The sequence below is a fragment of the Lissotriton vulgaris genome, unplaced genomic scaffold, assembly GCF_964263255.1.
Source record: "Lissotriton vulgaris unplaced genomic scaffold, aLisVul1.2 SCAFFOLD_1393, whole genome shotgun sequence".
NCBI lineage: Eukaryota > Metazoa > Chordata > Amphibia > Caudata > Salamandridae > Lissotriton > Lissotriton vulgaris.
The window spans coordinates 599,258-620,489 of NW_028242280.1; the positions used below are offsets into that span (position 1 = coordinate 599,258).

The 21,232-nt window shown below is 45.1% G+C and overlaps 1 protein-coding gene across 1 annotated transcript; it reads left to right on the forward strand.

Annotated features, from left to right (window-relative positions):
• The first annotated feature begins 253 nt into the window (after positions 1–253).
• LOC147669011 (uncharacterized) lies at positions 254–4,618 on the forward strand. The gene is made up of 2 exons (XM_086948284.1): positions 254–524; positions 3,969–4,618. Exons 1-2 carry the CDS (start codon positions 254–256, stop codon positions 4,616–4,618), a joined length of 921 nt encoding a protein of 306 aa, XP_086804410.1.
• The last annotated feature ends 16,614 nt before the right edge of the window (positions 4,619–21,232 follow it).

A 21,232-nucleotide genomic window follows, 5' to 3' on the forward strand; every position in this document is an offset into this window, starting at 1 on the left:
TTCCGCTGGGGGGGGCAATGTTTTTGGGGCTGTTTCTTTGTCTGGCTCGAGCGGCCGCAGTTTTCAATCTGCGCCATCGGCTGGGCGGCTGTTGGCTGTTTCTACGGGCCCGGGAACTGTCCACACGGCTGTTTCCAGTGGTGGGCCTACAGGGGGGCTGTCTGGAGCGGACGGCTCTTCTACAGCTTTCAATGCACATAGCTTTCAAAACATCGACTGGCAATTTTATGATGGGGGTATTGGTGATGGGGCTATGCCCAGTGGGAGTGATCAAGTTGAATTTTCTGATGAAGCTTTCGGTGGGAGTTTTCATGATGATGAGTTGGAAGAAGGGGAATTGAGAGACAAAGATGTTGGGCTTTTGGCAGCACGGGCCCAGGGGGGTGGGTTGGGGCAACCCACTGTTTCTCGTGTTTTGCAGGAGTCTCGAGCGGACCATGCAGGTGTACGAGGGGCAGTGTGGTCTGGACCTTCTCAGAGGGATCGTGGGGCTGTCGCACAGCAGTCGGAGCAGTTACCAAGAGGTAAGGATGGGTGGTGGTCTGTGTGGCAACCTAGGGAGAGTCTCCCTGTGAAGAGTACAAGATCTATTGGTACGGGTGATGGGGTTGTGGTTGAGCGAGTCGCTCTGGCACCGAGGCTTGAGCGGCCTGTACTTTCGAAGGTTTCTAATGTGCAAGTTGCAAATGAAGTTTCTACAGCGGGGGTGGGCGGGGTGGATGCCACACGTGTCACGGAGGATAGTATCCTACCGAAAAAGTTGCCTTATTCTGGGGTGGGAATGCCTTTGGGGTCTCATTTATCTGAAAAAACGAAAAATTTGATATGGTCTGGGGCATTTGTGGATGTTTTTCGGCTTCTCCATAGGGATGTTCAGGCAAAAGAAGGGTCAAAGGAGGAGGAATTAGAATTGGCTCGGAGGCCTCGTGTTCCGAAGTCCATTGAGAACTGGACTTCGGCCTTTCTTATTTATGCCAGCGTTTATTGTCAACGTCATCCTGAGAAAGCAATAGACATGTTTAAATATGCTGATGTTATCCGCAAGGCTCACAGTTATTTTGGCGGCTTTGCTTGGTTGTCCTATGATGACGAATTCAGGGCGCGCATGAGCGCTTTCCCTGAGCGTTCGTGGGGTGAGGTTGATTCTGAGTTATGGTTGCAATGGATGGCATCGGCAAACCCACCTGCTACGACCCACACAGCTAGCGGGCAGCCCGTGTATTATCGGCCCTTTTCAGCTCGCCCCGCTCAGTCTGGGGCGGGGGTTTGGGGCAGAGGTCAATCAGCCGCCTCTGGCACATGCTGGCATTTTAACAGGGGTTCCTGTAACAGACCTGCTTGCAGGTACAAACACGAGTGTTCGCAGTGTGGAGGGAAGCATGCCCTCACCCAGTGTTTTCCCGGCCAGCGATTGGGTGATCAGGGAAGAGGTTCAGGGGGTAGGGGGCAGCAACAACAGTCTGTTTACAAGGGCTCCTACTCCTATTAGGCAGGAGGTTCTCGATCTCTGGCTGGTGGATTATCCAGATTTTGAGGCCGCTAAGATTTTGTCTTGGGGTTTCAAAATTGGGTTCAGGATTGGGTATCAGGGACCCAGGGTGGGCAGGTGGTCGGACAATTTGAAGTCTGCGAAGGAGAGTCCCCATGTTGTGCGAAAGAAGCTGGATGCTGAGCTTGCGGCTGGTAGGATTGCTGGTCCTTTTGTGAATTGTCCTCTGCCTGACTTGATTGTATCACCCCTGGGTGTGGTGCCTAAGAAGGCGGAAGGAGAGTTTCGTCTTATCCATCACCTGTCCTGGCCCGAGGGTTCATCAATTAATGACTTTATTGATCCAGCTGACTCAACTGTCAATTATGCTTCGGTGGACGATGCCTTACGGCTCGTGCGCACGGCTGGTGTTGGGGCATTGCTGGCGAAGAGCGACATTCAGTCGGCTTTCCGGCTATTGCCCATTCACCCTTGGGATTTCAGTCTGTTGGGAATGCATTTTGATGGTAGTTTCTACGTGGATAGGGTTTTGCCCATGGGCTGTTCAGTGTCGTGCTCCCTTTTTGAAACTTTCAGTACCTTCCTGCAGTGGCGATTCACTTTTGTTAGTGGCCACGTATTGGTCTGCCACTACCTTGATGATTTTCTTTTCATTGGGGAAGGTCGATCTGGGCAGTGTCAGTCGGCTTTGAACGTCTTTCAGGCTCTAGCGGAGGAATTGGGGGTTCCATTGGCGCCGGACAAGACAGAGGGTCCCTGTACGTCCCTGACTTTCTTGGGGATTGAAATTGATACTCTGTCTATGGTGGCGAGATTGCCTGTGGCTAAAGTGAAGGAAATGTCTGCTTTCATACATCTGGTGTTGGGGGAGCGGAAAGTGGTTTTGAAAACTGTTCAGAAGTTGTTGGGTTACCTCAATTTTGCTTGCCGGGTTGTTCGGGCGGGCAGGACATTCTGCAGACGTCTGGGTCTGTCCATGTCCGGAGCACGCCTTCCCCATCATAGGGTGCGCATTACCACCGCTGTGCGTGCCGATTTGACCATCTGGCTTCGTTTCCTACAAGAGTTTAATGGCGTGTCCTTGTTTTTTGCGGATGAGGACATGGTATGGCAAGTACAGTTGTTCACTGATGCGTCAGGGGCTCACGGCTTCGGAATATTTTGGGAAGGTCGATGGTGCGCGGCCGGCTGGCCGGCGCACTGGAAGGATCAGGGTCGCAGCATAGCGTTTCTGGAGCTCTTCCCGCTGCTGGTTGCTCTGCATCTATGGGGGGATGAGTTTCAGAATCGCTCAGTCTTGTTTCACGTGGACAATCTGGCAGTCGTGCACCTTGTCAATCACCAAAAGGCTCGTGATTTGCGAGTTTTGCGGCTCCTGCGCGCTTTCATGCTGCGGTGTCTGCAATTAAATATTGTCTTTAAAGCACGGCATGTTCCTGGTACTTCTAATTGCATCGCTGATTCTTTGTCTCGCTTTCAGTGGTCCGAGTTCCGCAAGTTAGCTCCTGGGGCGGACCTGGAACCAACAGCGATCCCACAGTACGTATGGGACCTGGGGGATTGAGGGTTCACCACTTGGTAGAAAATTCAGTGGCTGAATCCACCAGGCGGGGTTATGTGAAAGCCTGGCATGAGTTTCTGCAGTTTGGTAAGGATTCGATGGGGCCGATTGGGGTGGGTTGGTCTGATGAACAATGCGTCTTGCAGTTTGTTTTACATCTGGCGGACAAAGGCTTATCGCCCACTACCATTTCTGGCAAATTGGCTGGGGTTTCTTTTTATGGGCAGCTTTGGTGGGGGAGGGATCCGGTTGGGGGGGTGTTGGTTCGTAAAGTGTTGAAAGGTTTGGCCAGGCTCCGGGCTGGTGGTCAGCAGCTCCGGCAGCCAGTGACGTTTGAGTTGCTCCAGTTGCTGTTGCCGGAATTGGAGTTGTGTTGTTATGATGCTTTGGAGTGTGCCAAATTTCGTTTGTGTTTTGTTTGGTTGTTCTTTGGGGCATTTCGGGCATCAGAGTTGCTGGGATTGCGAGGCAGGGTAGGTATGACCAGCAGTGAGGTGGTGTTGGAAAGTGACAGAGTGCGGCTGTGGCTGCGGGCATCTAAAACCGACTAGATGGGGAGGGGTAAGTGGGTTTTCCTTGGTAGGAGTGGTGTCTCTGCATGTTGCCCGGTTGGGGAATGGGAAGTGTTTGTGTCCTCTCCGCATTTTCTCCAGGGGTCCATATTTTGTCATGCGGATGGTAGTCCCATAGTGGCATCTCAATTGTTGGCTGTATTACGCAAGGTTTTGTTGCGCCTGGGGAAGGATCCTGTTCAATTTGGTACTCATTCTTTCCGAATTGGTGCGGCGACGGAGGCCGCTCGGTTGGGGTGGGACTGGTCCCAGATCCGACGCATTGGTCGTTGGCGTTCTAAGTGCTGTGAAAAGTATGTGAGGAAATAGTGCATTTTGGCTTGTCTAACATTTCTTTCTCTCCTAGGTCCCTGGCCATCAGTCGCCGGATGCAAACGAAGGGTGTGGATACTGGGGCACTCTTTTATTAAAAGAGCAGCTTTAGCCGCTGCTAGTCAGCTCTGTGGGAGATCACTTGGTCTGAACAGTATGACACATGAAGTCTCCTGGCATGGAACAGGGGGAATGCGCTGGGGTGGGCTTTTTCCCGCCTTGGCTGCTTTGGTTTCACAGTGTTTGGGGGGCCCTCCGGATCTCCTGGTGCTACACTTGGGAGAGAATGACTTGGTTTCTCTCTCTGGGTTGACCTTGTTGAAATTAATGAAGCAGGACCTGGAAATCATCAGAACCACATGGGTGAGCACCATGCTTATATGGACTGAGTTTGTGCCTCGTTTGCAATGGCGTGGGGCGCGGAACCATTCTGCCCTGGAAAAGGCTAGAAGGAAAGTGAACAGGACAATGCGCCTCTTTTGTCAACATTGGGGTATCTACAGTTTGGACCATTATCATTTAAAAATCTCTGAACATCATTTATTTTGTGAGGACGGTGTGCATCTCTCAGCTTTGGGCCTCTCTTTTTACCTCCTTGAACTCAGGGACTTGATTAGCAAGGTTCTTCAGGTACAGTTGTGGTGTGCTCCTTCCTTTCTTTTAGGTGGGGCAGGAAAACGCTAAAGGTTTTCCTGGGTGGCGGGTTTTTGTTAGTGGGGGTGGGCAGCCTGGAGCGGGTTGGCCATCCTGAAGGGTAGCGTTGGGTAGGCTAGGGGTAGTAGGCAGGAGTTTGTTCGGGGTTTTGGGATTTAGGTTTCGTAGGATCACTGTAGAGTTGAATTATGTAAATAAATAAATAATGAATGTGTTTATGAAATTTATGATGCACCTGTCCTAAAATAAAAGTGGCCTTTCTTGCTCCTAAAAGAAGGTGTGGACAATGATTTCTTGCGCGAGGGGGGGCCCAGGGAGAGCCAGGCGCGAGCCGGTCTCTTCCTGGGCAGGTTCGCGCGAGGATCATCACAGGTGGGGACTGATTAACAGAGGGGTTAAAAGGGGAAGTCAGGCGGGCGGTTAGGAACTGCGTGGCGGGAGGCAAGAAGGGAGGTTGTTTTGCCCCACCCACCCTCCCTCTTTTTTCTTTTTCTTCTTTTTCTTTATTTATTTATGGGTTTTTTATTTTTGCGGTGCTCTAGGCGCTGCTTAGTTTAGGTAGGTTTGCCACTGTTAGGATGGGTGCCTTTGTTCTTTTGGAGGCGGGTTTTTGTTAGTGGGGGTGGGCAGCCTGGAGCGGGTTGGCCATCCTGAAGGGTAGCGTTGGGTAGGCTAGGGGTAGTAGGCAGGAGTTTGTTCGGGGTTTTGGGATTTAGGTTTCGTAGGATCACTGTAGAGTTGAATTATGTAAATAAATAAATAATGAATGTGTTTATGAAATTTATGATGCACCTGTCCTAAAATAAAAGTGGCCTTTCTTGCTCCTAAAAGAAGGTGTGGACAATGATTTCTTGCGCGACATATTTCCTGCTGTCGGACAGGCTATTTTTCGTACATATCCGACAGCAGGAAATATGTTGTGCCTCCGAACACAATGTCTAGCCTGGCGCTTTTCAAGTGACCAATGCTTCTGACGGTAAGTACATTATATTTGTTAATGTTTGGTTGCCACAGGAAATGCTGTCCAGAGTTTTCCAGTACTATGGAGACAGTTGCCAAGGCAGTGTTTCTAAACACATTACTTTGGTTAACTTTGGCAATTTCATCATGTACATTTAGGGCTAGGGAGACCTTCCCAGAGCTCCAAAGGGCCAACGCATCATTATCCACAAGTAAGTCGCTCTCTGCTCCTCCCTCACACCGCCCGGAGGGCCTCTGATTCTCAGGAGTGTCCTTTTAGTACAACGTGGGGCATAGCAGGTCCCTGAAACCACCACTAAACTAGAGAGACCCAGCATCATCTTCCAGCATGGCCCACTGCTCCCTCTGCACCCTAAGCGGTGTCTTTCACCTGGACCCATTTGACTGTCAACCTGACAGTCTCTCTACCGCCTGACAGCAGCAACGTAAAGCCGACCCGCTGATTGGGGACGCAAAGGATAGACCAGAGCAGTGGGAGTGGTGTTTCTCCCTCTACTTTTAATCACATCGAGACCAGTGTGGGCAGTCACCATCTTTACTCTGGCCACCAAGTATGACTGGACACTGACAGAGACATTACAAACAACATCAAGATCTCACCCACAGCCGCCCTGCTTGAACAAGGATTTCCAATTTAGGTAAGGGAGATCCAACGTTCCACTTGCCTGCCTTATGTCCGTTTGTTTTTAACAACGCTCCTTGATGTACTCCTCAGCTCCCACTAGACAGGGGAATTACATACCTGACTTCAACACAAGTGACTTAACCATTGCCCTAGAGGGCCTCTCCATAGCAACAAAAAACACAGAGGAAAAAGAAATCCTTCCCCCAGTCACCGTCATCATGGAAAGCTGTAAGGCATGAACAAGATTCACCTTCTCTTGGCTAGTAAGTCAACTCCCACCACTCCACCCCCACACACAGCCTAACTACCACAACCTACACCTCATTGAAGCCCCACATGGAATCAAAAGAGGCCTGAAACCACATCTTGAACCTGCTGGAACAGAAATCTTCACCACCAACAACCCTATGACAGTTGTGTCTAAAACTGCAAGATATAAACTTAACAAGCATTGGTAGGCAGCGTTTTGACTTGTCAATGCTTGCTCTGTTTTGTTGTAGTTTTTTTAAAAAGTTTCATGTTGGGAGAGCTCCTGGACCTTCGCCAATATTAAAAAAGGTAAAATAATTGACTAGCACATACACATTTTTGAGTCTTAAAACGCATGCATTGGCTGGGTAGTCCCTGGAACTGAAGATAACTACTTTGTTGGTGAACTCCTTGTGAAAGAGCAGAATGTAATCACTTACACCAAAGTTAGCCAGTGGCTGAAGTGAGCTGACCCTTTGTCCCAAACTGTATGTATTAGGGGCATAAGACAATATGAATGACAGAACATTGGATGAAGAAGGATGGCTAAAAGCAATTATAAGTAAGCATAGATTATAAATGATTTAGTAAAATCAAAAGACCTTGTCTAACACCTGACCTAAAAGTGCTACCATATGAGCAGACTCGGAAGCCCTTATTGCCGACTCCTGTGCTAACCCAAATACTAAAAGATAAAGACAGATTTACTATTATTCTCTTATAGCCTGGAAGCATTCCATCATAATTTCTGGACAAATCTCACTTTTAGGAACATCTCAAACATTCATGGAGTTGTCTTTTCCTATGGTACCTCCAGAAAGTGACCTATCAGTATCTATGGCTATGATACTAACACAAATATGATTCAAGATACTACCTGGGATCACCTGGCTAAAGGCCAGAGTTTATAGCATGTCAATACGTCAAAATCAACTACAATAAAACAACCACCAATTCCAAAATCATTGCCACCCTTATGCCCCGGCACGGTACATACTCTACCCCCAAACGTACACCATGGGAACATCCTACACTCAGATCAACCTGCCTGATACACCAATCCCACTTACAAAAATAAGCCTCATTAATACTCGTTCAGCCTGTGGATCTCACTTTGCTTCAACTGGCCCCAGGTTTGGTATCCCTCAATCTATCTCCAGGACTTTCCCTCAGAGACATTTGAGAAAAATGAGTAAGATTAGACAAAAGCTGAGATCCAAAGGGCATTCTGTATAAGAAAATGTCATAGTATCCCAGCAATTCATGCCGTTGTGGACCCTCCTGGGGCTCTAGGTTTCAGAGATGTCCCGGGTTTGTAGGTTTTACTGCTTGTCACTACACCCAGGACCCAAATAGAGTTGCTATCCACTGTGGTAATTGAGAGGAAAGTGGAATTTACTCTCTCTCTGCTGACCAATGTTCCAAAACTAATTCCAAATTTATCCAAATCTCCTCTTACATTCAGTCGGAATGGGTATGGTGTAGGCAGGATATCTTCAACTTTTTTTCCTCTGAACCTCCGAAAAGCACAATTTTTTAAAGTCAGTGACCCTCTTCAAAACTTTATGTCGAAGATTGAGGAGTATGCGTAGCAGGATTGAAGGCAGGAGGTGGGGTTTATGAGATAATTTCAGGGGTGTTTTCTCTAGAGTTTATAATCCAGAGTATTTTATTTTTATTTTTTTTTGTTCCACTTTATTCGATTAATTAAAATCATAAAAGTATGCTATACAAATTGAAATCATTAAAAAGTATTATATACAGTTTAAAATTCAGTTAAAATGGTACTTTAAATAGACGCATTCATTGTTAAAGTTCGCTAATCAGTGTACATGGCCTATGTTATACAATTTTCCATATCCTATTCAGCTCCCTGTCTCAATCTCCTACTCCTGACAGACGCAACAAGGAAGCTAGCAACACTACACATGATATAAGGAGTTTCCAACAGTTGTAAATACAATAATGCAGGTTTACATTGGACAAAATTCATCTTATTCAATACAGGAAAAATAAACCTTTTTCTTGATTCATGGAAGAAGGGGCAGAATAACATAAAATGCATAGTATCTTGGGCGGAGAAATCATCGCATTTACACGGGGTCACGTCTTCAGGCCTCTTCCAACCTTGTAAATCCCATAGCACCTGGTGTATTTGATTAAAACGAAATTTCGTCAGAAGCCATCTATGGAATTGGTTAGTAACAACTAACAAATATGATTGCATTTTTAATGACGAAATTACCAGAAAGTGGGTCCTGACTGATGATTTGCAAAGCTCCAGATTTTCCCGCTCTGCCTCGCTTTGCATAATAAAGTTCTTCTTAACCCACTCTAGGTCTACTTTACATAGAGATTCAGGGTGGTGGTAAATCTCAGGGCGCCCCATTTTCTCACTTGAGTTTTTTACATACTCCAGCCAATGGATGTCCTTTTTTTTGTCAAGGTTCATACAATCCCTTATAATCTTATGGTTTAAGGTTAGATTTGAATTCAACCATATTCTCATCCATAGCAGGATTGGAGCTAGTTTGATTATGTCTGAGATGTAACCCAATCCCAGCTCAAGATGTATGGCATGAGTTGCAGTGGATTGTGGGAGGCCAAGAAGAGCTTTTAGGAATTTGTTCTCCTCTATCTGAATGGGGTCAGATTTAGTATACCTCCATATAGCCGCCCCGTATCTAGCTATTGCGACAGTTTTGGCTTTATAAATTGTTAAAATCGCCTCATAAGGTTTCCCCCCCAATCTTTTAGCAAATCCTAAGATTGCTGCTGAGGAGCTTCTCACAGCTTTCACCTTTGTGGCTAGCTGGGGTGTCCACGTTCCCTTGTCATCAAAGACAACCCCCAAATAGGTAAAAGCTTTCACTCTACTGATTTCCTCCTTGCCGCAATGAAAGGATCTGACGTTACTTTTTCCTGTACCTACAGCCTTGATATGCGATTTACTACTGTTGACCACTAGGTCCAAAAAATTCATAAAATTTCCAAAAGAATCAAGCAATCTTTGTAGACCCAAAGGTGTCCTTGCCAATAAAACGGCATCATCCGCGTAGAGTAGCACCGGAATTGGTGAACCACCCATACGCGGGATGTCAAGTGTCGCAGTTAACAAATTAGCTTCCAGGGAATTTATATACAGGGTGAAGAGCATTGGGGCCAGGATGCAGCCCTCTGCCGGACTTAAAGCTAGCCGTACATTTCCCCTCAGTGGTCATCTGTATTGAGGCACTAAGATCTTTAAGTAATTCGGCTAAGAAATTCACGAGAGACAGGTCAAGGCCCATTTCCAACAACATGGTCCACAGCCTAGACCTATTAACTAAGTCAAAGGCTGTGGACAAATCCGTAAAGCCCAAGAAAATGGAGCCTTTTGCCGCCTTTGTATATTTAGATATTATTAGATGCAAATTAAGGCATTGGTCCTCCGTGCCCCTCCCGATTCTAAAGCCATACTGGGCATCCGATAATATTTCTTTTTCCAGAGCCCAATCCGATATTTTTGTAAGAATGACTTTCCCCAGTATTTTAAAGGAGGAATCGAGAAGTGAGATAGGTCTATAACACCTGGGGTCTCCCCTTTGACCCTTTTTGAACACGGGGATTATAATTGACCGTGACCAAGATTTCGGGGGCCCTACAATGGCCACGGTGTTAAAGACATTAGTCAAGATCTTAGCCCAATACATCATGTTCGCCTTATACATGTCTGCCGGGACCCCATCAGGGCCCGGAGCTTTCTGTCCAGCTGTACCCTCTATTGCTTTAACAACATCGCCTAAATTAAAATTTACCGGCATTAAGGAGTCGTTAGAGCTTTGAACCGCACAAATTCCCAACTCTAAGTCACTCCCATATATTTTTTTTAAATGGTTTAACCAATCCTCCTCTTCAATATTTAATTCTAATACAGAATTCTGTTTGCCGGAGAACAGGGGAGTATTAATTATAGCCCAGAGCTTAGCGCTATCTTTCATGGTGGCCTTATCCATTACGTCATCCCATACCTCTATTTTTATTTCTTTTTTCCATTCCAAGACGGCTCTATAGTAGGCTTTCCTCCGCTCGGCAACCAAACCTTTGTTCCTTGGGAGCTCATTTAGGGCTTGTTTTAAAAGTTTATATGCTTTAGAGCATTTCTGATCAAACCAGCCTTGAGCTGCTCTTGATTTCCCTTTTTTACTTGTTATCGTTAGCTCCTTGGCTACCTGAGAACAGATAGTCTCAAAAGAGACTATTACTTCCACTCCAAGTACAGATGGATTTGTAAATGTATTTAGTTCTGGGGCCACCTTTGTTATAATATTCTGAAAGAAATCTACTGGGATAACCTTGCTCCATTTCAATTTTCTCCCCTGATCTTTAGCTTTTACTTCCACTACAACCCGTGGCGGGTCATTTTTATTTAAAAAATAGAGTTCATTTGTTAATTCCATCACCACCGGGTTGTGATCACTAAAAGGGGAGGGTATAGCATTATAAGAGAAAACGTATTTTAAAAGAACCGAGGAAAGAAATTTGTAATCTATTATTGATTCGCAGCCCCTTGCTACGTACGTGGGGGTACGGGTCATCTCATCGGGGAACCCTGCCTCAAAAAAATCGTTACAGGACAATAGTTTCTCCAATACTTCCCCCTTAGAAGTATGCTCAAAATGCTGCGGGCATGTGAGCTCAGGACCATCGATATCAACAATTTGACAGTTCATATTACATAGATGTACATTAAAATCGCCCATCACAATAAAGTAACAGAAAGTGGTTTGCGATTCCTTATAAGAAATTAAAAATTCAGACAGCCAGTTTAAATGTTCGTTTGGGTGATCCTCTTGCTGTGAGTTATAGCAGTTCACAAGTATTAGTTTTGTTCCATCCATCAGACTAATTTCTAAAATGGGAAAATTAGCAGAGGTACACACAACCCTTTTTACTCTCCCCCTTATATACACGGAGACCAGAATCAGTAGGCCCCCTTTGTCTCTCCCTGCAGCTGAGCTCTGTGCTGGCACAAAGTGGGATGTAAAACCATCTATCCAAAAGTTACAGTCCTTATTCCATGTTTCCTGAAGAGCCACAATGTCATATTGTTTTAGAAAGTTCAGCCAATTATTGTCCTCCTTTTTAGTTCGTAGACCAGCAATGTTCCAACTTAAAATCTTTACCTTATCCTCCAAATTATTGCACCTACTCCCAGGTTTGCTATAATTAGGATTCAAGTTCAACCTTGCTTCTTCTAGCTCTACACACTGCACCCCTGCAGGTTTATCCCCTCCTAAGCCTTCAGATCCCTCCTGTCAGTCGCATAACTCTAGACCTGATAATGCATCAAATCTATTATAGGTCACAAGATTGGGCCCGAATGTGAAGCAATTGTCTCCCCAAAAGCCCTGCATTGCTCCCGGGGGCCGCGCCTCAAAAGGTGTAAAGGGTGTGGGTGGTCTCATACTAGCACTTAGCGGGATAGTTCTACCTAAATGTGAATAAAAATACCCCAGGGGGCGGGAACAGATACTATTTTCATCATTCTGCATAGAGGCTGCCCGTAACAGAACTGTAGCGACATGTTGTGGGTGTCTAAAGTTTACTATTATACATTCTCCACTGCATGTCTTCCTCGAAGGCCCGATCCAGTTTGCCCTTCTAGTCGTTAGGATATCTGTAGCAAATTTTATTGGAAAGCCACATCTCCTATTTAGCCACGCCACAGTTTTGTTTTTAAGTGAACCATGTGATTCTTCACTGGGCTGGGCAGAATAAGAATCAGAGGGAGGGACATTGGTTAGAACCACGACATAGGGGGCACAGTCAGGTTGGAGGTTAATAAATTTGCTTTTCATTACCCGCATTCCCGGTGTTCCCTCTGGCCGTATCTGAGAGAGTGGGACTGTGGTGGTTGGGGCAGTGGGATCAGGTATGGTTAAGCCTGGACTTGCTATCGGCTGAGGCGGTCTCTGCTGCTCTTCAGCCTGTACTTTCTTCTCTGTCCCTAGTTGGACATTCCTATTTGGTGGTAATTTGTTGGTCCCTGCCAACTGCTTTTCTAACATAGCCCCAAGCATCTTTATTTCTGCTGTAAGAGTATCCAGCTTGAGCGCTAATGGTTGAACAGTTTCCACTAATTTGGCCTCGTATTTGACTTCTAATGAATGTATCAGTAGCTCAAACTGTTCTGGGGTTAAAGTAATGCTGGCTGCATTGCTTCCCTCTGGCGTAGTAATAGGAGCAACCGGGTTATGATTAACTACTTTGGGTGTGTATGTCCTTTTTTTACTATACTTTCCCCCCTTTTTATTTTGTTGTTTCCTACATGTTCTGATAGGTCTGGGGGTTGGTGGGGCTTCCTCAGTGTCACTAGATGATATGTTTGTGTCCTCATCCAGCGGCTCTGGATGAACCTGAGCCTCCACTAAAGTACTAGCTCCTGCCCCTGCGCCATTTTCATTGATTTCCAAATGATCATCCAACAGAATAGGGGTGTCTGTGGGATCAATGGAGACACCCTTTCTACCTAGAGAGGCTCTCCTATCTTTGTTTATTTTATTTACCATTTTCACCATGTAGTTATCAATAGCACCTGCCCCTGCTACAACCTTCTCGCCTATAATCCAGAGTAAATTCCTCAAGCAAAAACAGAAATTGGCCAAAAAACTCTGCTCCCCTTCATAGGGGAGGTTGTGAGCCTCACACACAATTGGGCCCCAAAGCAACTGCACGTAGCAGCTGTTGCACTAATGATAGCAGCAGCCCTAAGTAGCAGGCTACCTTCTCTGCCTCTTTTGCCGCTGTTGTAAATCAACAGCGATTAGGTTAAGCATTAGCAGAAGACATGCTATATTTAACCATTGTCGTAGCAAATGAACCAACTCCATTTTGTATTCGTAGCGGCCATTTTGTATGCCATACATCACCATGTGCTCATCATGTGCTTTGTCCTACCTCCTTGTTAACTGCGCCTGAATTCTGCCCAGCAACAGGATATATTTAGCATTCCCCTCTTTCAGCATGCCCAGACGTGCCCAGTACGGTCTGCGGCTGTTACTTATTAGTTCCAGATAGGAATGTGTTTACTGGTTTCTGGAAACTGTTAACTCCACCCACTCATCGATTGTGCCTTCCAATATGCCCTTATATGTACATAAAACTGCTCCTGTATTTTGTACCGCCTTCTTTTGAGCCCCCTCATTGTGTATAAAAGGGGCCATGTGCTTTAGTTCTGTGTGCTACTCTATACAATACTGAAGGGTGTTGTGTGGACTGTAGTACCACCTTTAAAGGTTTAATAAACTATGCTTTTGTATTTTCAACTTTCTGTGCCAACTTCTTACTATGGTCTGAGGACTCTGTGCAGAGAAGGGCGAACCCCTTGCACTGGTAGGCCTAGCTGAGGCTTGCTTACTTCAATTGGCGCCACTGTGGGGCTCATCGGCGACTCGGATGCCCGAAGGAGTGGTCGTGATGAAGGATTGTAATCTCGCTGTGGACGCGATCGCATGCCAGAGGAGACCCGAGTTTTGTCATCCAAGGCGTTTTTTCCTTTCTTTCCGATCTGACCATATAGGTGGTGCCGGTCCTCGACTCTCTTATGTTGGTTTGCCATGTAGTGGCCGTTTGGTCAAATTTAGAACTTGGCAGTTGGAATCTGGACGCCCTGTGATTGGTAAGAACCGTTGTACGGTACTTGCGGTGGGTTTTGGAAGCCTGGGATTGGCAAGGCATTTTTAGGATACGCTTGCTGTTGCAATTTTGGTTTGGTATGATTAGTCATGATGTGTATGTGTAAGTGAAATATATGCGTTGCAACACATATAGGCAAGTAATGAGGAGATTTTTCTCTAAAATGCGATTTTGATTTGAACGGCACAATGTATTACAGATACTTTAAGTGCTACTTTGATTATAATACTGCATATTTTGCACTATTTTTGGCATGCGTGTTTTTAGCGCACTTCGTGGGGTGTGCTGCTTTTGTGGAAATAACCGGTTAAGACTTGAGGAATCGCAGCCGGCTCCCCCAGATGGGACGCCTAATAGAGAGATGTATATTAAATATGGTTTTTCTTCTGTAATGTACAGCACATTATGGAGGAAATACACGCGAAAGGATCCTGAATTACGTTGGCCAATATATGGGTCATTTGATATGCGAAAGATTGAGTATGTGGAACAATGTATGTTGAGCGGAAATCCAGACAAGACATGTTTGAATGTGTGCGAATGTGGGTGAAAGAAGTACGTGAGCGTGAGAAACGTGAGCAAGCGCTGATTGAAAAAGAGCAACGGACGAATGTGTATGAAAAAGTGCAAGAATTGAGGAAGAAAGAAGTTAAAGAATTGGAAGAGAGACAGGAGAAGGAGCGCAGATTACAGATATATGGCCAATATGCTGTTCGGCAACCTCTTTATCCTGTCCTTAATAAATCACAAGATGATTTTTCATTGCTAGATTGTCCTCCGCCCCGTATGCTGTTCCGTCCGCTCCATCAGACGAAGACGACAATTCCAGGGCAGATCGAACGAAACCAGATACTCGCTCTATGCTGTCTGCTGAACGTGCAGCAGAACTTAGAAAGATTGCTCGTCAAGCACTCCGTGATTCTGTTACTGTTCTAATATCTTAAATAGTTTGCAGGATTGGCAGGACAGAGAGCGATTGTATTTTACTGAGCGCTTTGCTGAAGAAGTTGTTGACATGTTTCAGAAAGTTTCTGGTGTTTTAGAACCTGATGATGTAGCAGCCGATTGTAAGCAAATGCGTAATGGACTTTTTACTCTCCCCCAGGTGGCTGATATTATAATACGGTTGTTCAACCTACGAACTGAGGCACTTCGTATGCGAGAGGAGAAACGGAAAACAGAGGCAAATGCACGGACGGATTCGCTCGGCGAGAAACAATCATCTATCTTTGGAACAGATAAGACCGCAATAGTGCATGCAAAGCCTATTCGAGAGGCCGCGCCTTTATATGTTCCTCCTAAGGGAGCGGGTACAAGTGATGATAAATCCCCTGTAGATGCTAAAGGGTATTTTGTTTATAATTGGGTGTATACTCCCTGGAATAGGGCAGATGTCATGGCACTTAAAGCTGCATTGCCTGACCCGCGGAAAAATCCAGCTGCTTCCTATGAAGAAGTTGAGGGAGCCATAAATTCTTGTACTGTGACATTAGCTGATATTGATTTATTTTTTGGGCTAATATTACCGCCTGATATGTGGAGATCCGTGCGTAAAGTTGATGATCTCGCAGCGTATGGGGCATCATGGAAGGAGATAAAGATGGAAGATGAGGATAGGGAACCATCGAAAAAGCCATGTCAGTTGATTTTAGACCTTCCTGTTGCAATACTTACTAAGTTAAAAACGATTATTCCCCCTAAAAAGATTGATTGGACTGTTTTAACATCATGTAAACAAAAGGCAGATGAATCGGTTTCAGATTTCTTTACACGTTTTGAGGAAGCCTTTCATGATTCTAGTGGCCAGTCGCTAACGGACGATACGGGCCGACATTTGTTTGTAGATAAATACGTTACGACTCTATCACCAGGAGTGGCTAGCCGTTTAAAGGCTAGTGAAAGCACTTGGACAACCTCGTCTCCGGCATCTCTCCTGAGGATGGCTCAAAATTACGAGCGTCAGAAATTAGAAGCGAAGGGTAGCGAGGATGAAAAGTCTGAGGAATTGAAAACAAAGGTTATGTCATCTCAGGTTTATGGTTCACCTTCTAGAGGTAATGATAGAGGCGGACGAGGATTTTATGGTTCTTCCTACACTCGTTTGAATTTGGCTGCTGATCAATGCGCGTATTGTAGAATATTTGGCCATTGGGCAGATGAGTGTCCATTGTTGCGCTCACAACGCTATGTTCGTGGGCGGGGACCAATGAGAAATTGCGCAGGATATTCAGGTCCTAGGGGCTACACGAACAATTGCGCTAGATTTGATTCTAATATGCGGGTACAAAATGGGTTCAACACTTTTGATAGGCGCAACCAATACCAGATGTCTGATTATGTGCAGCCTGATTTACATGATTTTGCTTATGCATAGGATTGCGTAGGATGGGGTAAGGAATCAGATGAAGTTCCAGTAGATCAGAGGGGTCCTTATGTTACAGCACATGTTTTAGGTTCTACTGATCAGTTTCTGGTTGATACAGGAGCTACATGTAGCGCTCTGTCTAAACAATTGGTTCCGAGGGCTCCCCTGTTTGGCGTAACGATCACATTGATAGGGTTCGATGGAACACCTTCCCTTAGCCCATTATCACAACCACTTGCATTTCATGTTGAAAAATTTGCTGCTCCATGTCCGTTTTTGCTATCCCCAAATACACCAGATAATATTGTGGGTCTTGATATGCTCAAGTATTTCAGAGCCACAATAAGATGTTCCCCTGAAGGAGTACGCGTGATTTTGAATTACAACTACCCTGTATTGGAAAGAGTTTGTCTTGTTAAAGAAGATACTGCATTAGCTTCTCGACCTGACACTTTGTGGGCTACTTCAGATACTGATGTGGGACAGATGGTTATTCCCCCAGTGCATATTAGTGTAAAGGAGGGAGCTGTGTTACCACTTTTGCCTCAGTATAGAATTTCACAGGAGGGTGAGGAAGCACTCACACGAATTGTACAAGATCTTATTGAAGCTGGGGTTGTTGAAGATGTTCCATTTAATGTATGTAACAGTCCGATTCTCCCAATTTTGAAGAACCACACTGATACTAGGATTTATCGATTTATAATTGACCTACGGGAGGTGAATAAGATAGTGGTGCCATAATACCCAGTGGTTTCTGACATCACAACACTTCTTACTTTAGTTCCACCTACTGCAACCACGTTCTCTGTTATAGACTTGAAGAACGCTTTCTTTTTGATCCTTATTCATCCTGATAGCCGATATCTGTTCGGTTTCACTTTGAATAATCGATCGTATAGATTTTGTAGAGTTCCTCAAGGCTATACTGAGAGTCCTAGTATTTACAGTTAAGCATTAAAGAGACAACTTGATTCTTTTGTTCTGCCCGAAGGTGTGGCGCTCATACAATATGTCGATGATATCTTGTTGGCAGCCGATACCCCTGAACAATGTGAACAATGCACTTTGGCCTTGCTTTCTTTCCTTGCTTCATATCATCACAAGTTATCGAAAAAGAAATTGCAGTATTGTAGACCAAAGGTAACCTTCTTAGGTCACCTTTTATCTAAGGAGGGGCGTGCACTCACATCAGATCGCATACAGGCAATTCTAGACACACCAGTATCTTCTACACAGAAAGAAGTTCGAGCATTTTTAGGTCTTACTCCCTTTTGTAGGCAATGGATATTGGAATTTTCATACATTGTTAAGCCTTTGATAGCACTTTTGACAAAAGACACTCCAATACCCCTTCCATGGGCAGATGAATGTGAGAATGCTTTTCGACAGTTACGACAAGCCCTTTGTTCAGCACCAGTGTTAGGTACTCCAGATTACACGAAGCCCTTTACATTGTATGTACACGAGAGAGATGGATGTGCATTGTAAGTTTTAGTACAGACACATGGTGATAAGCAACGCCCTTGTGCATATTTTTCAGCAGTACTTGATCCTGTTGCTTGAGCGTTGCCTGGATGTTTTCGCTCGGTTGCAGCAACAGCCGTGTCAATACGCCAGAGTGAAAGAATAGTCTTATCACACAAACTGTTGGTGCTGGTACCCCATGCTGTTGATGCCCTTTTGAATCAAACAAAGACGCAGCATTTAACTAGTGCTCGTCTGACAGGATATGAGCTGACGCTGTTAGCTCCTCATATTACACTGAAGAGATGTGCAACACTAAACCCAGCCACGTTGTTGCCATTTCCGGCGACTCAGCCTGAGGCCCAAGAAACACATGATTGTATTTTCTTGACTGAGGAACAGACAAAGGGTCATATTGATTTGCAAGATACGCCCCTTCCAGATGTAGATGGATGAAGTTACCGGATGGTACAACTTCAGCCGCATATGCAATTACTACGCTTCACACAATAGTGGAGACAGCTCGCATACCACAGAAGTCAGCTCAAGCAGCAGAACTAATAGCTTTGACACGAGCATGTGAGCTTAGTACAGGTTTGTGTGTGAACATTTATACAGATAGCCGCTATGCTTTTGGAGTGGCACATGATTTTGGCCTGCTCTGGAAGGAAAGAGGTTTTCTGACATCACGGGGGATGCCGATAATGCACGGAGAACTGGTGCATAATCTTTTGACTGCATTAACATATCCAAAGAAGATAGCTATAGTGAAATGTAGTGCGCACAAGAAAGTGACTGATAAGGTGGGACAAGGAAATGCTTTTGCGATGCAGCCTGACACTACTTCTATGTATGTAGTGAAGTCACAAGCTGAGCGGTGGCACGATTATAGGAAAGAAGTATTAGAGTTACAATGGACCGCTTCTGACAAAGACCGGGAGCGATGGTCCAAGGATGGAGAGTTGGATGATGAAGGTTGTTGGCGAAACAAACAGATGGATAGATGGAAGTTGCCTATAGCTTTTGTACAACCTATGGTTCAGATGGCACATGGGCTAGCACATGTTGGAGCTTCAGCAATAGTGAAATTGTTTACACAAGTTTGGGAGCATCCAGAAATTGCTAGCACAGCTAAGAGAGTGGTAGCACAGCTAAGAGAGTGGTACAGTCTTGCATGATTTGTCTGCAATTCAATCCTGGAAAAGGGACACGAACTCCAGCAGGAGGGTTTGCTACACCAACTGCACCTTTTGAAGTTTTGCAGATGGATTATATTCAGCTTGAACGCTGCAATAATCTGAAGTATGTTTTGGTGGTGGTATGTGCCTTCAGTAAATGGATTGAGGCGTACCCTACAAAGGACAATACTGCAATTACTACGGCAAAGGTGCTTTTGAAGGAATTTTCCCCTCTTTATGGTGTTTGTAGATATTTATGGAGTGATAACGGACCTCATTTTATAGGGGATGTTATCAAGTATGTCCTGAAAGGATTAGGGATCAAACAGAAGTTTCATGCAGTATTCCACCCACAATCAGCCGGATTGGTGGAAAGATAGAATGCTACTCTGACGCTGAAATTAGCCAAGATACAGGCTTCTACTACTTTGACTTGGCCAGATGCGTTGCCACTGGCATTGTTGTCTATTAGATTAGTGCCTCATTCTCGGACAGGTCTCACACCTTATGAGATCCTGTTTGGTAGGCCTATAAATATCTGGGGAATTCCTAAACCATGTTCTGTGTATGATGTACCTTGTGTCTTAATGAATGACTATTTGGCACAGTTAACTGATAACTTGGTTTCTATTCATCAACAGGTTCAAGAAGCACTTCCTGACAGATCTACAGGTGAAGACCATGAACTCCGACCTGGTGACCATGTCAAGATTAAGGTCTTTGAGAGGTCGAGCAGTTTGGAGCCAAGGTGGCGTGGACCAGATCAAGTGCTACTTGCCACGAGGACAGCAGTTCGAGTCACGAACCGGAAAAATTGGATTCACAGAACAAATTGTCGGCGAGTACTTCCTATCCTTGATGGAGCCTGCTGTGTTGACCGACCATCGAGAGGTTCTGACTGCGGAGAAAGGCCGTGCTGTGACACCTGACTGATCTGAGGAGTTCTTCCCGAACCAGACAATCCCTGGAGCAACGAGATATATTTTTAAACCGAGAAAGGAATCTACATTGCTTGTGAAAGTTGTTTGAGCATTCCCAGGTCAGTGAAACGGAGAGCCGATGTGGCAAGGGGGGGGGGATCAGCCCTGCATTAGAGTGGTGACACTCGTCTTGGCCCTTGGGGAAGAAATCAACGGCTACCCAGGGGTAAGAGCTCTGACAACTACTTTAGTTTCAGGAAGAATTATTTTGTGCTTTGTTAAAATGGAAAAGAAGAAGATGTTTTGTGCTGTAGGGTTTATTGTTGTCTTGGTGATTGTGGCAACAATATCATGGTCTGTTGAGGAGGCAACTCCTGCTCGTGAGTTGTTTGTTGTTACTACACCGACACCTGAGGAGCATTATTCCTTTACGCTCCCATATCAAGAGTTGAAGCACCGACAATCCTATCTTAATAACTTTTTTATTCAGATGCTACATCACACCCACATTGCTACAAATACCACGAACTGTTGGATTTGTGGGATGATGCCTGCACATCAAAAGAAAGGAGGTACACCATTTATACCTCTTCCTTTTTCGCATAATGGCACCTGTCGAGCCTGGTATACCCTGCTTTTTGCAAATAGGAAGCCTACAGTGGGCAGACTGCTTTTTCGGTTGAATAAAGAGTGTCATCAAGATAAAGATGGGTATCCCCAAGCGAATGGAACTAAATGGGAATGGGAGGAATATCGACCGGACAATATTTCAACGCCATATATCTTCACCAACACAGGAGACTCTGTTAATGCTGAACATTTTGTTATTTCTGTTACTCAAGCACAAGCAGAATTATGTTTACAGAGCATTGGACATATTCCTGTTGGGATCAGCGACTGTATTACTGTTTTGAATATAGATGGATTAAATAACAGTATCTTTTTAGCTTCACATAACACCTACTTTGTGAGTGGGAATCGGGGAAATTATCGATTGCCAGCTGGGTGGACAGGTGTTTGCCCCTGTGTTTCTGGCACCTCCATTGTATCACCGAGATCTTAAATTATTCAACAATATTACTGTAAATCGTTATAAGAGGACCTTGAATACTGATGATGTAGATCAAACAGATACTAGCCTGTAACAATATGAAGATTTTAATTTAGTATTGTTCTTCTTTG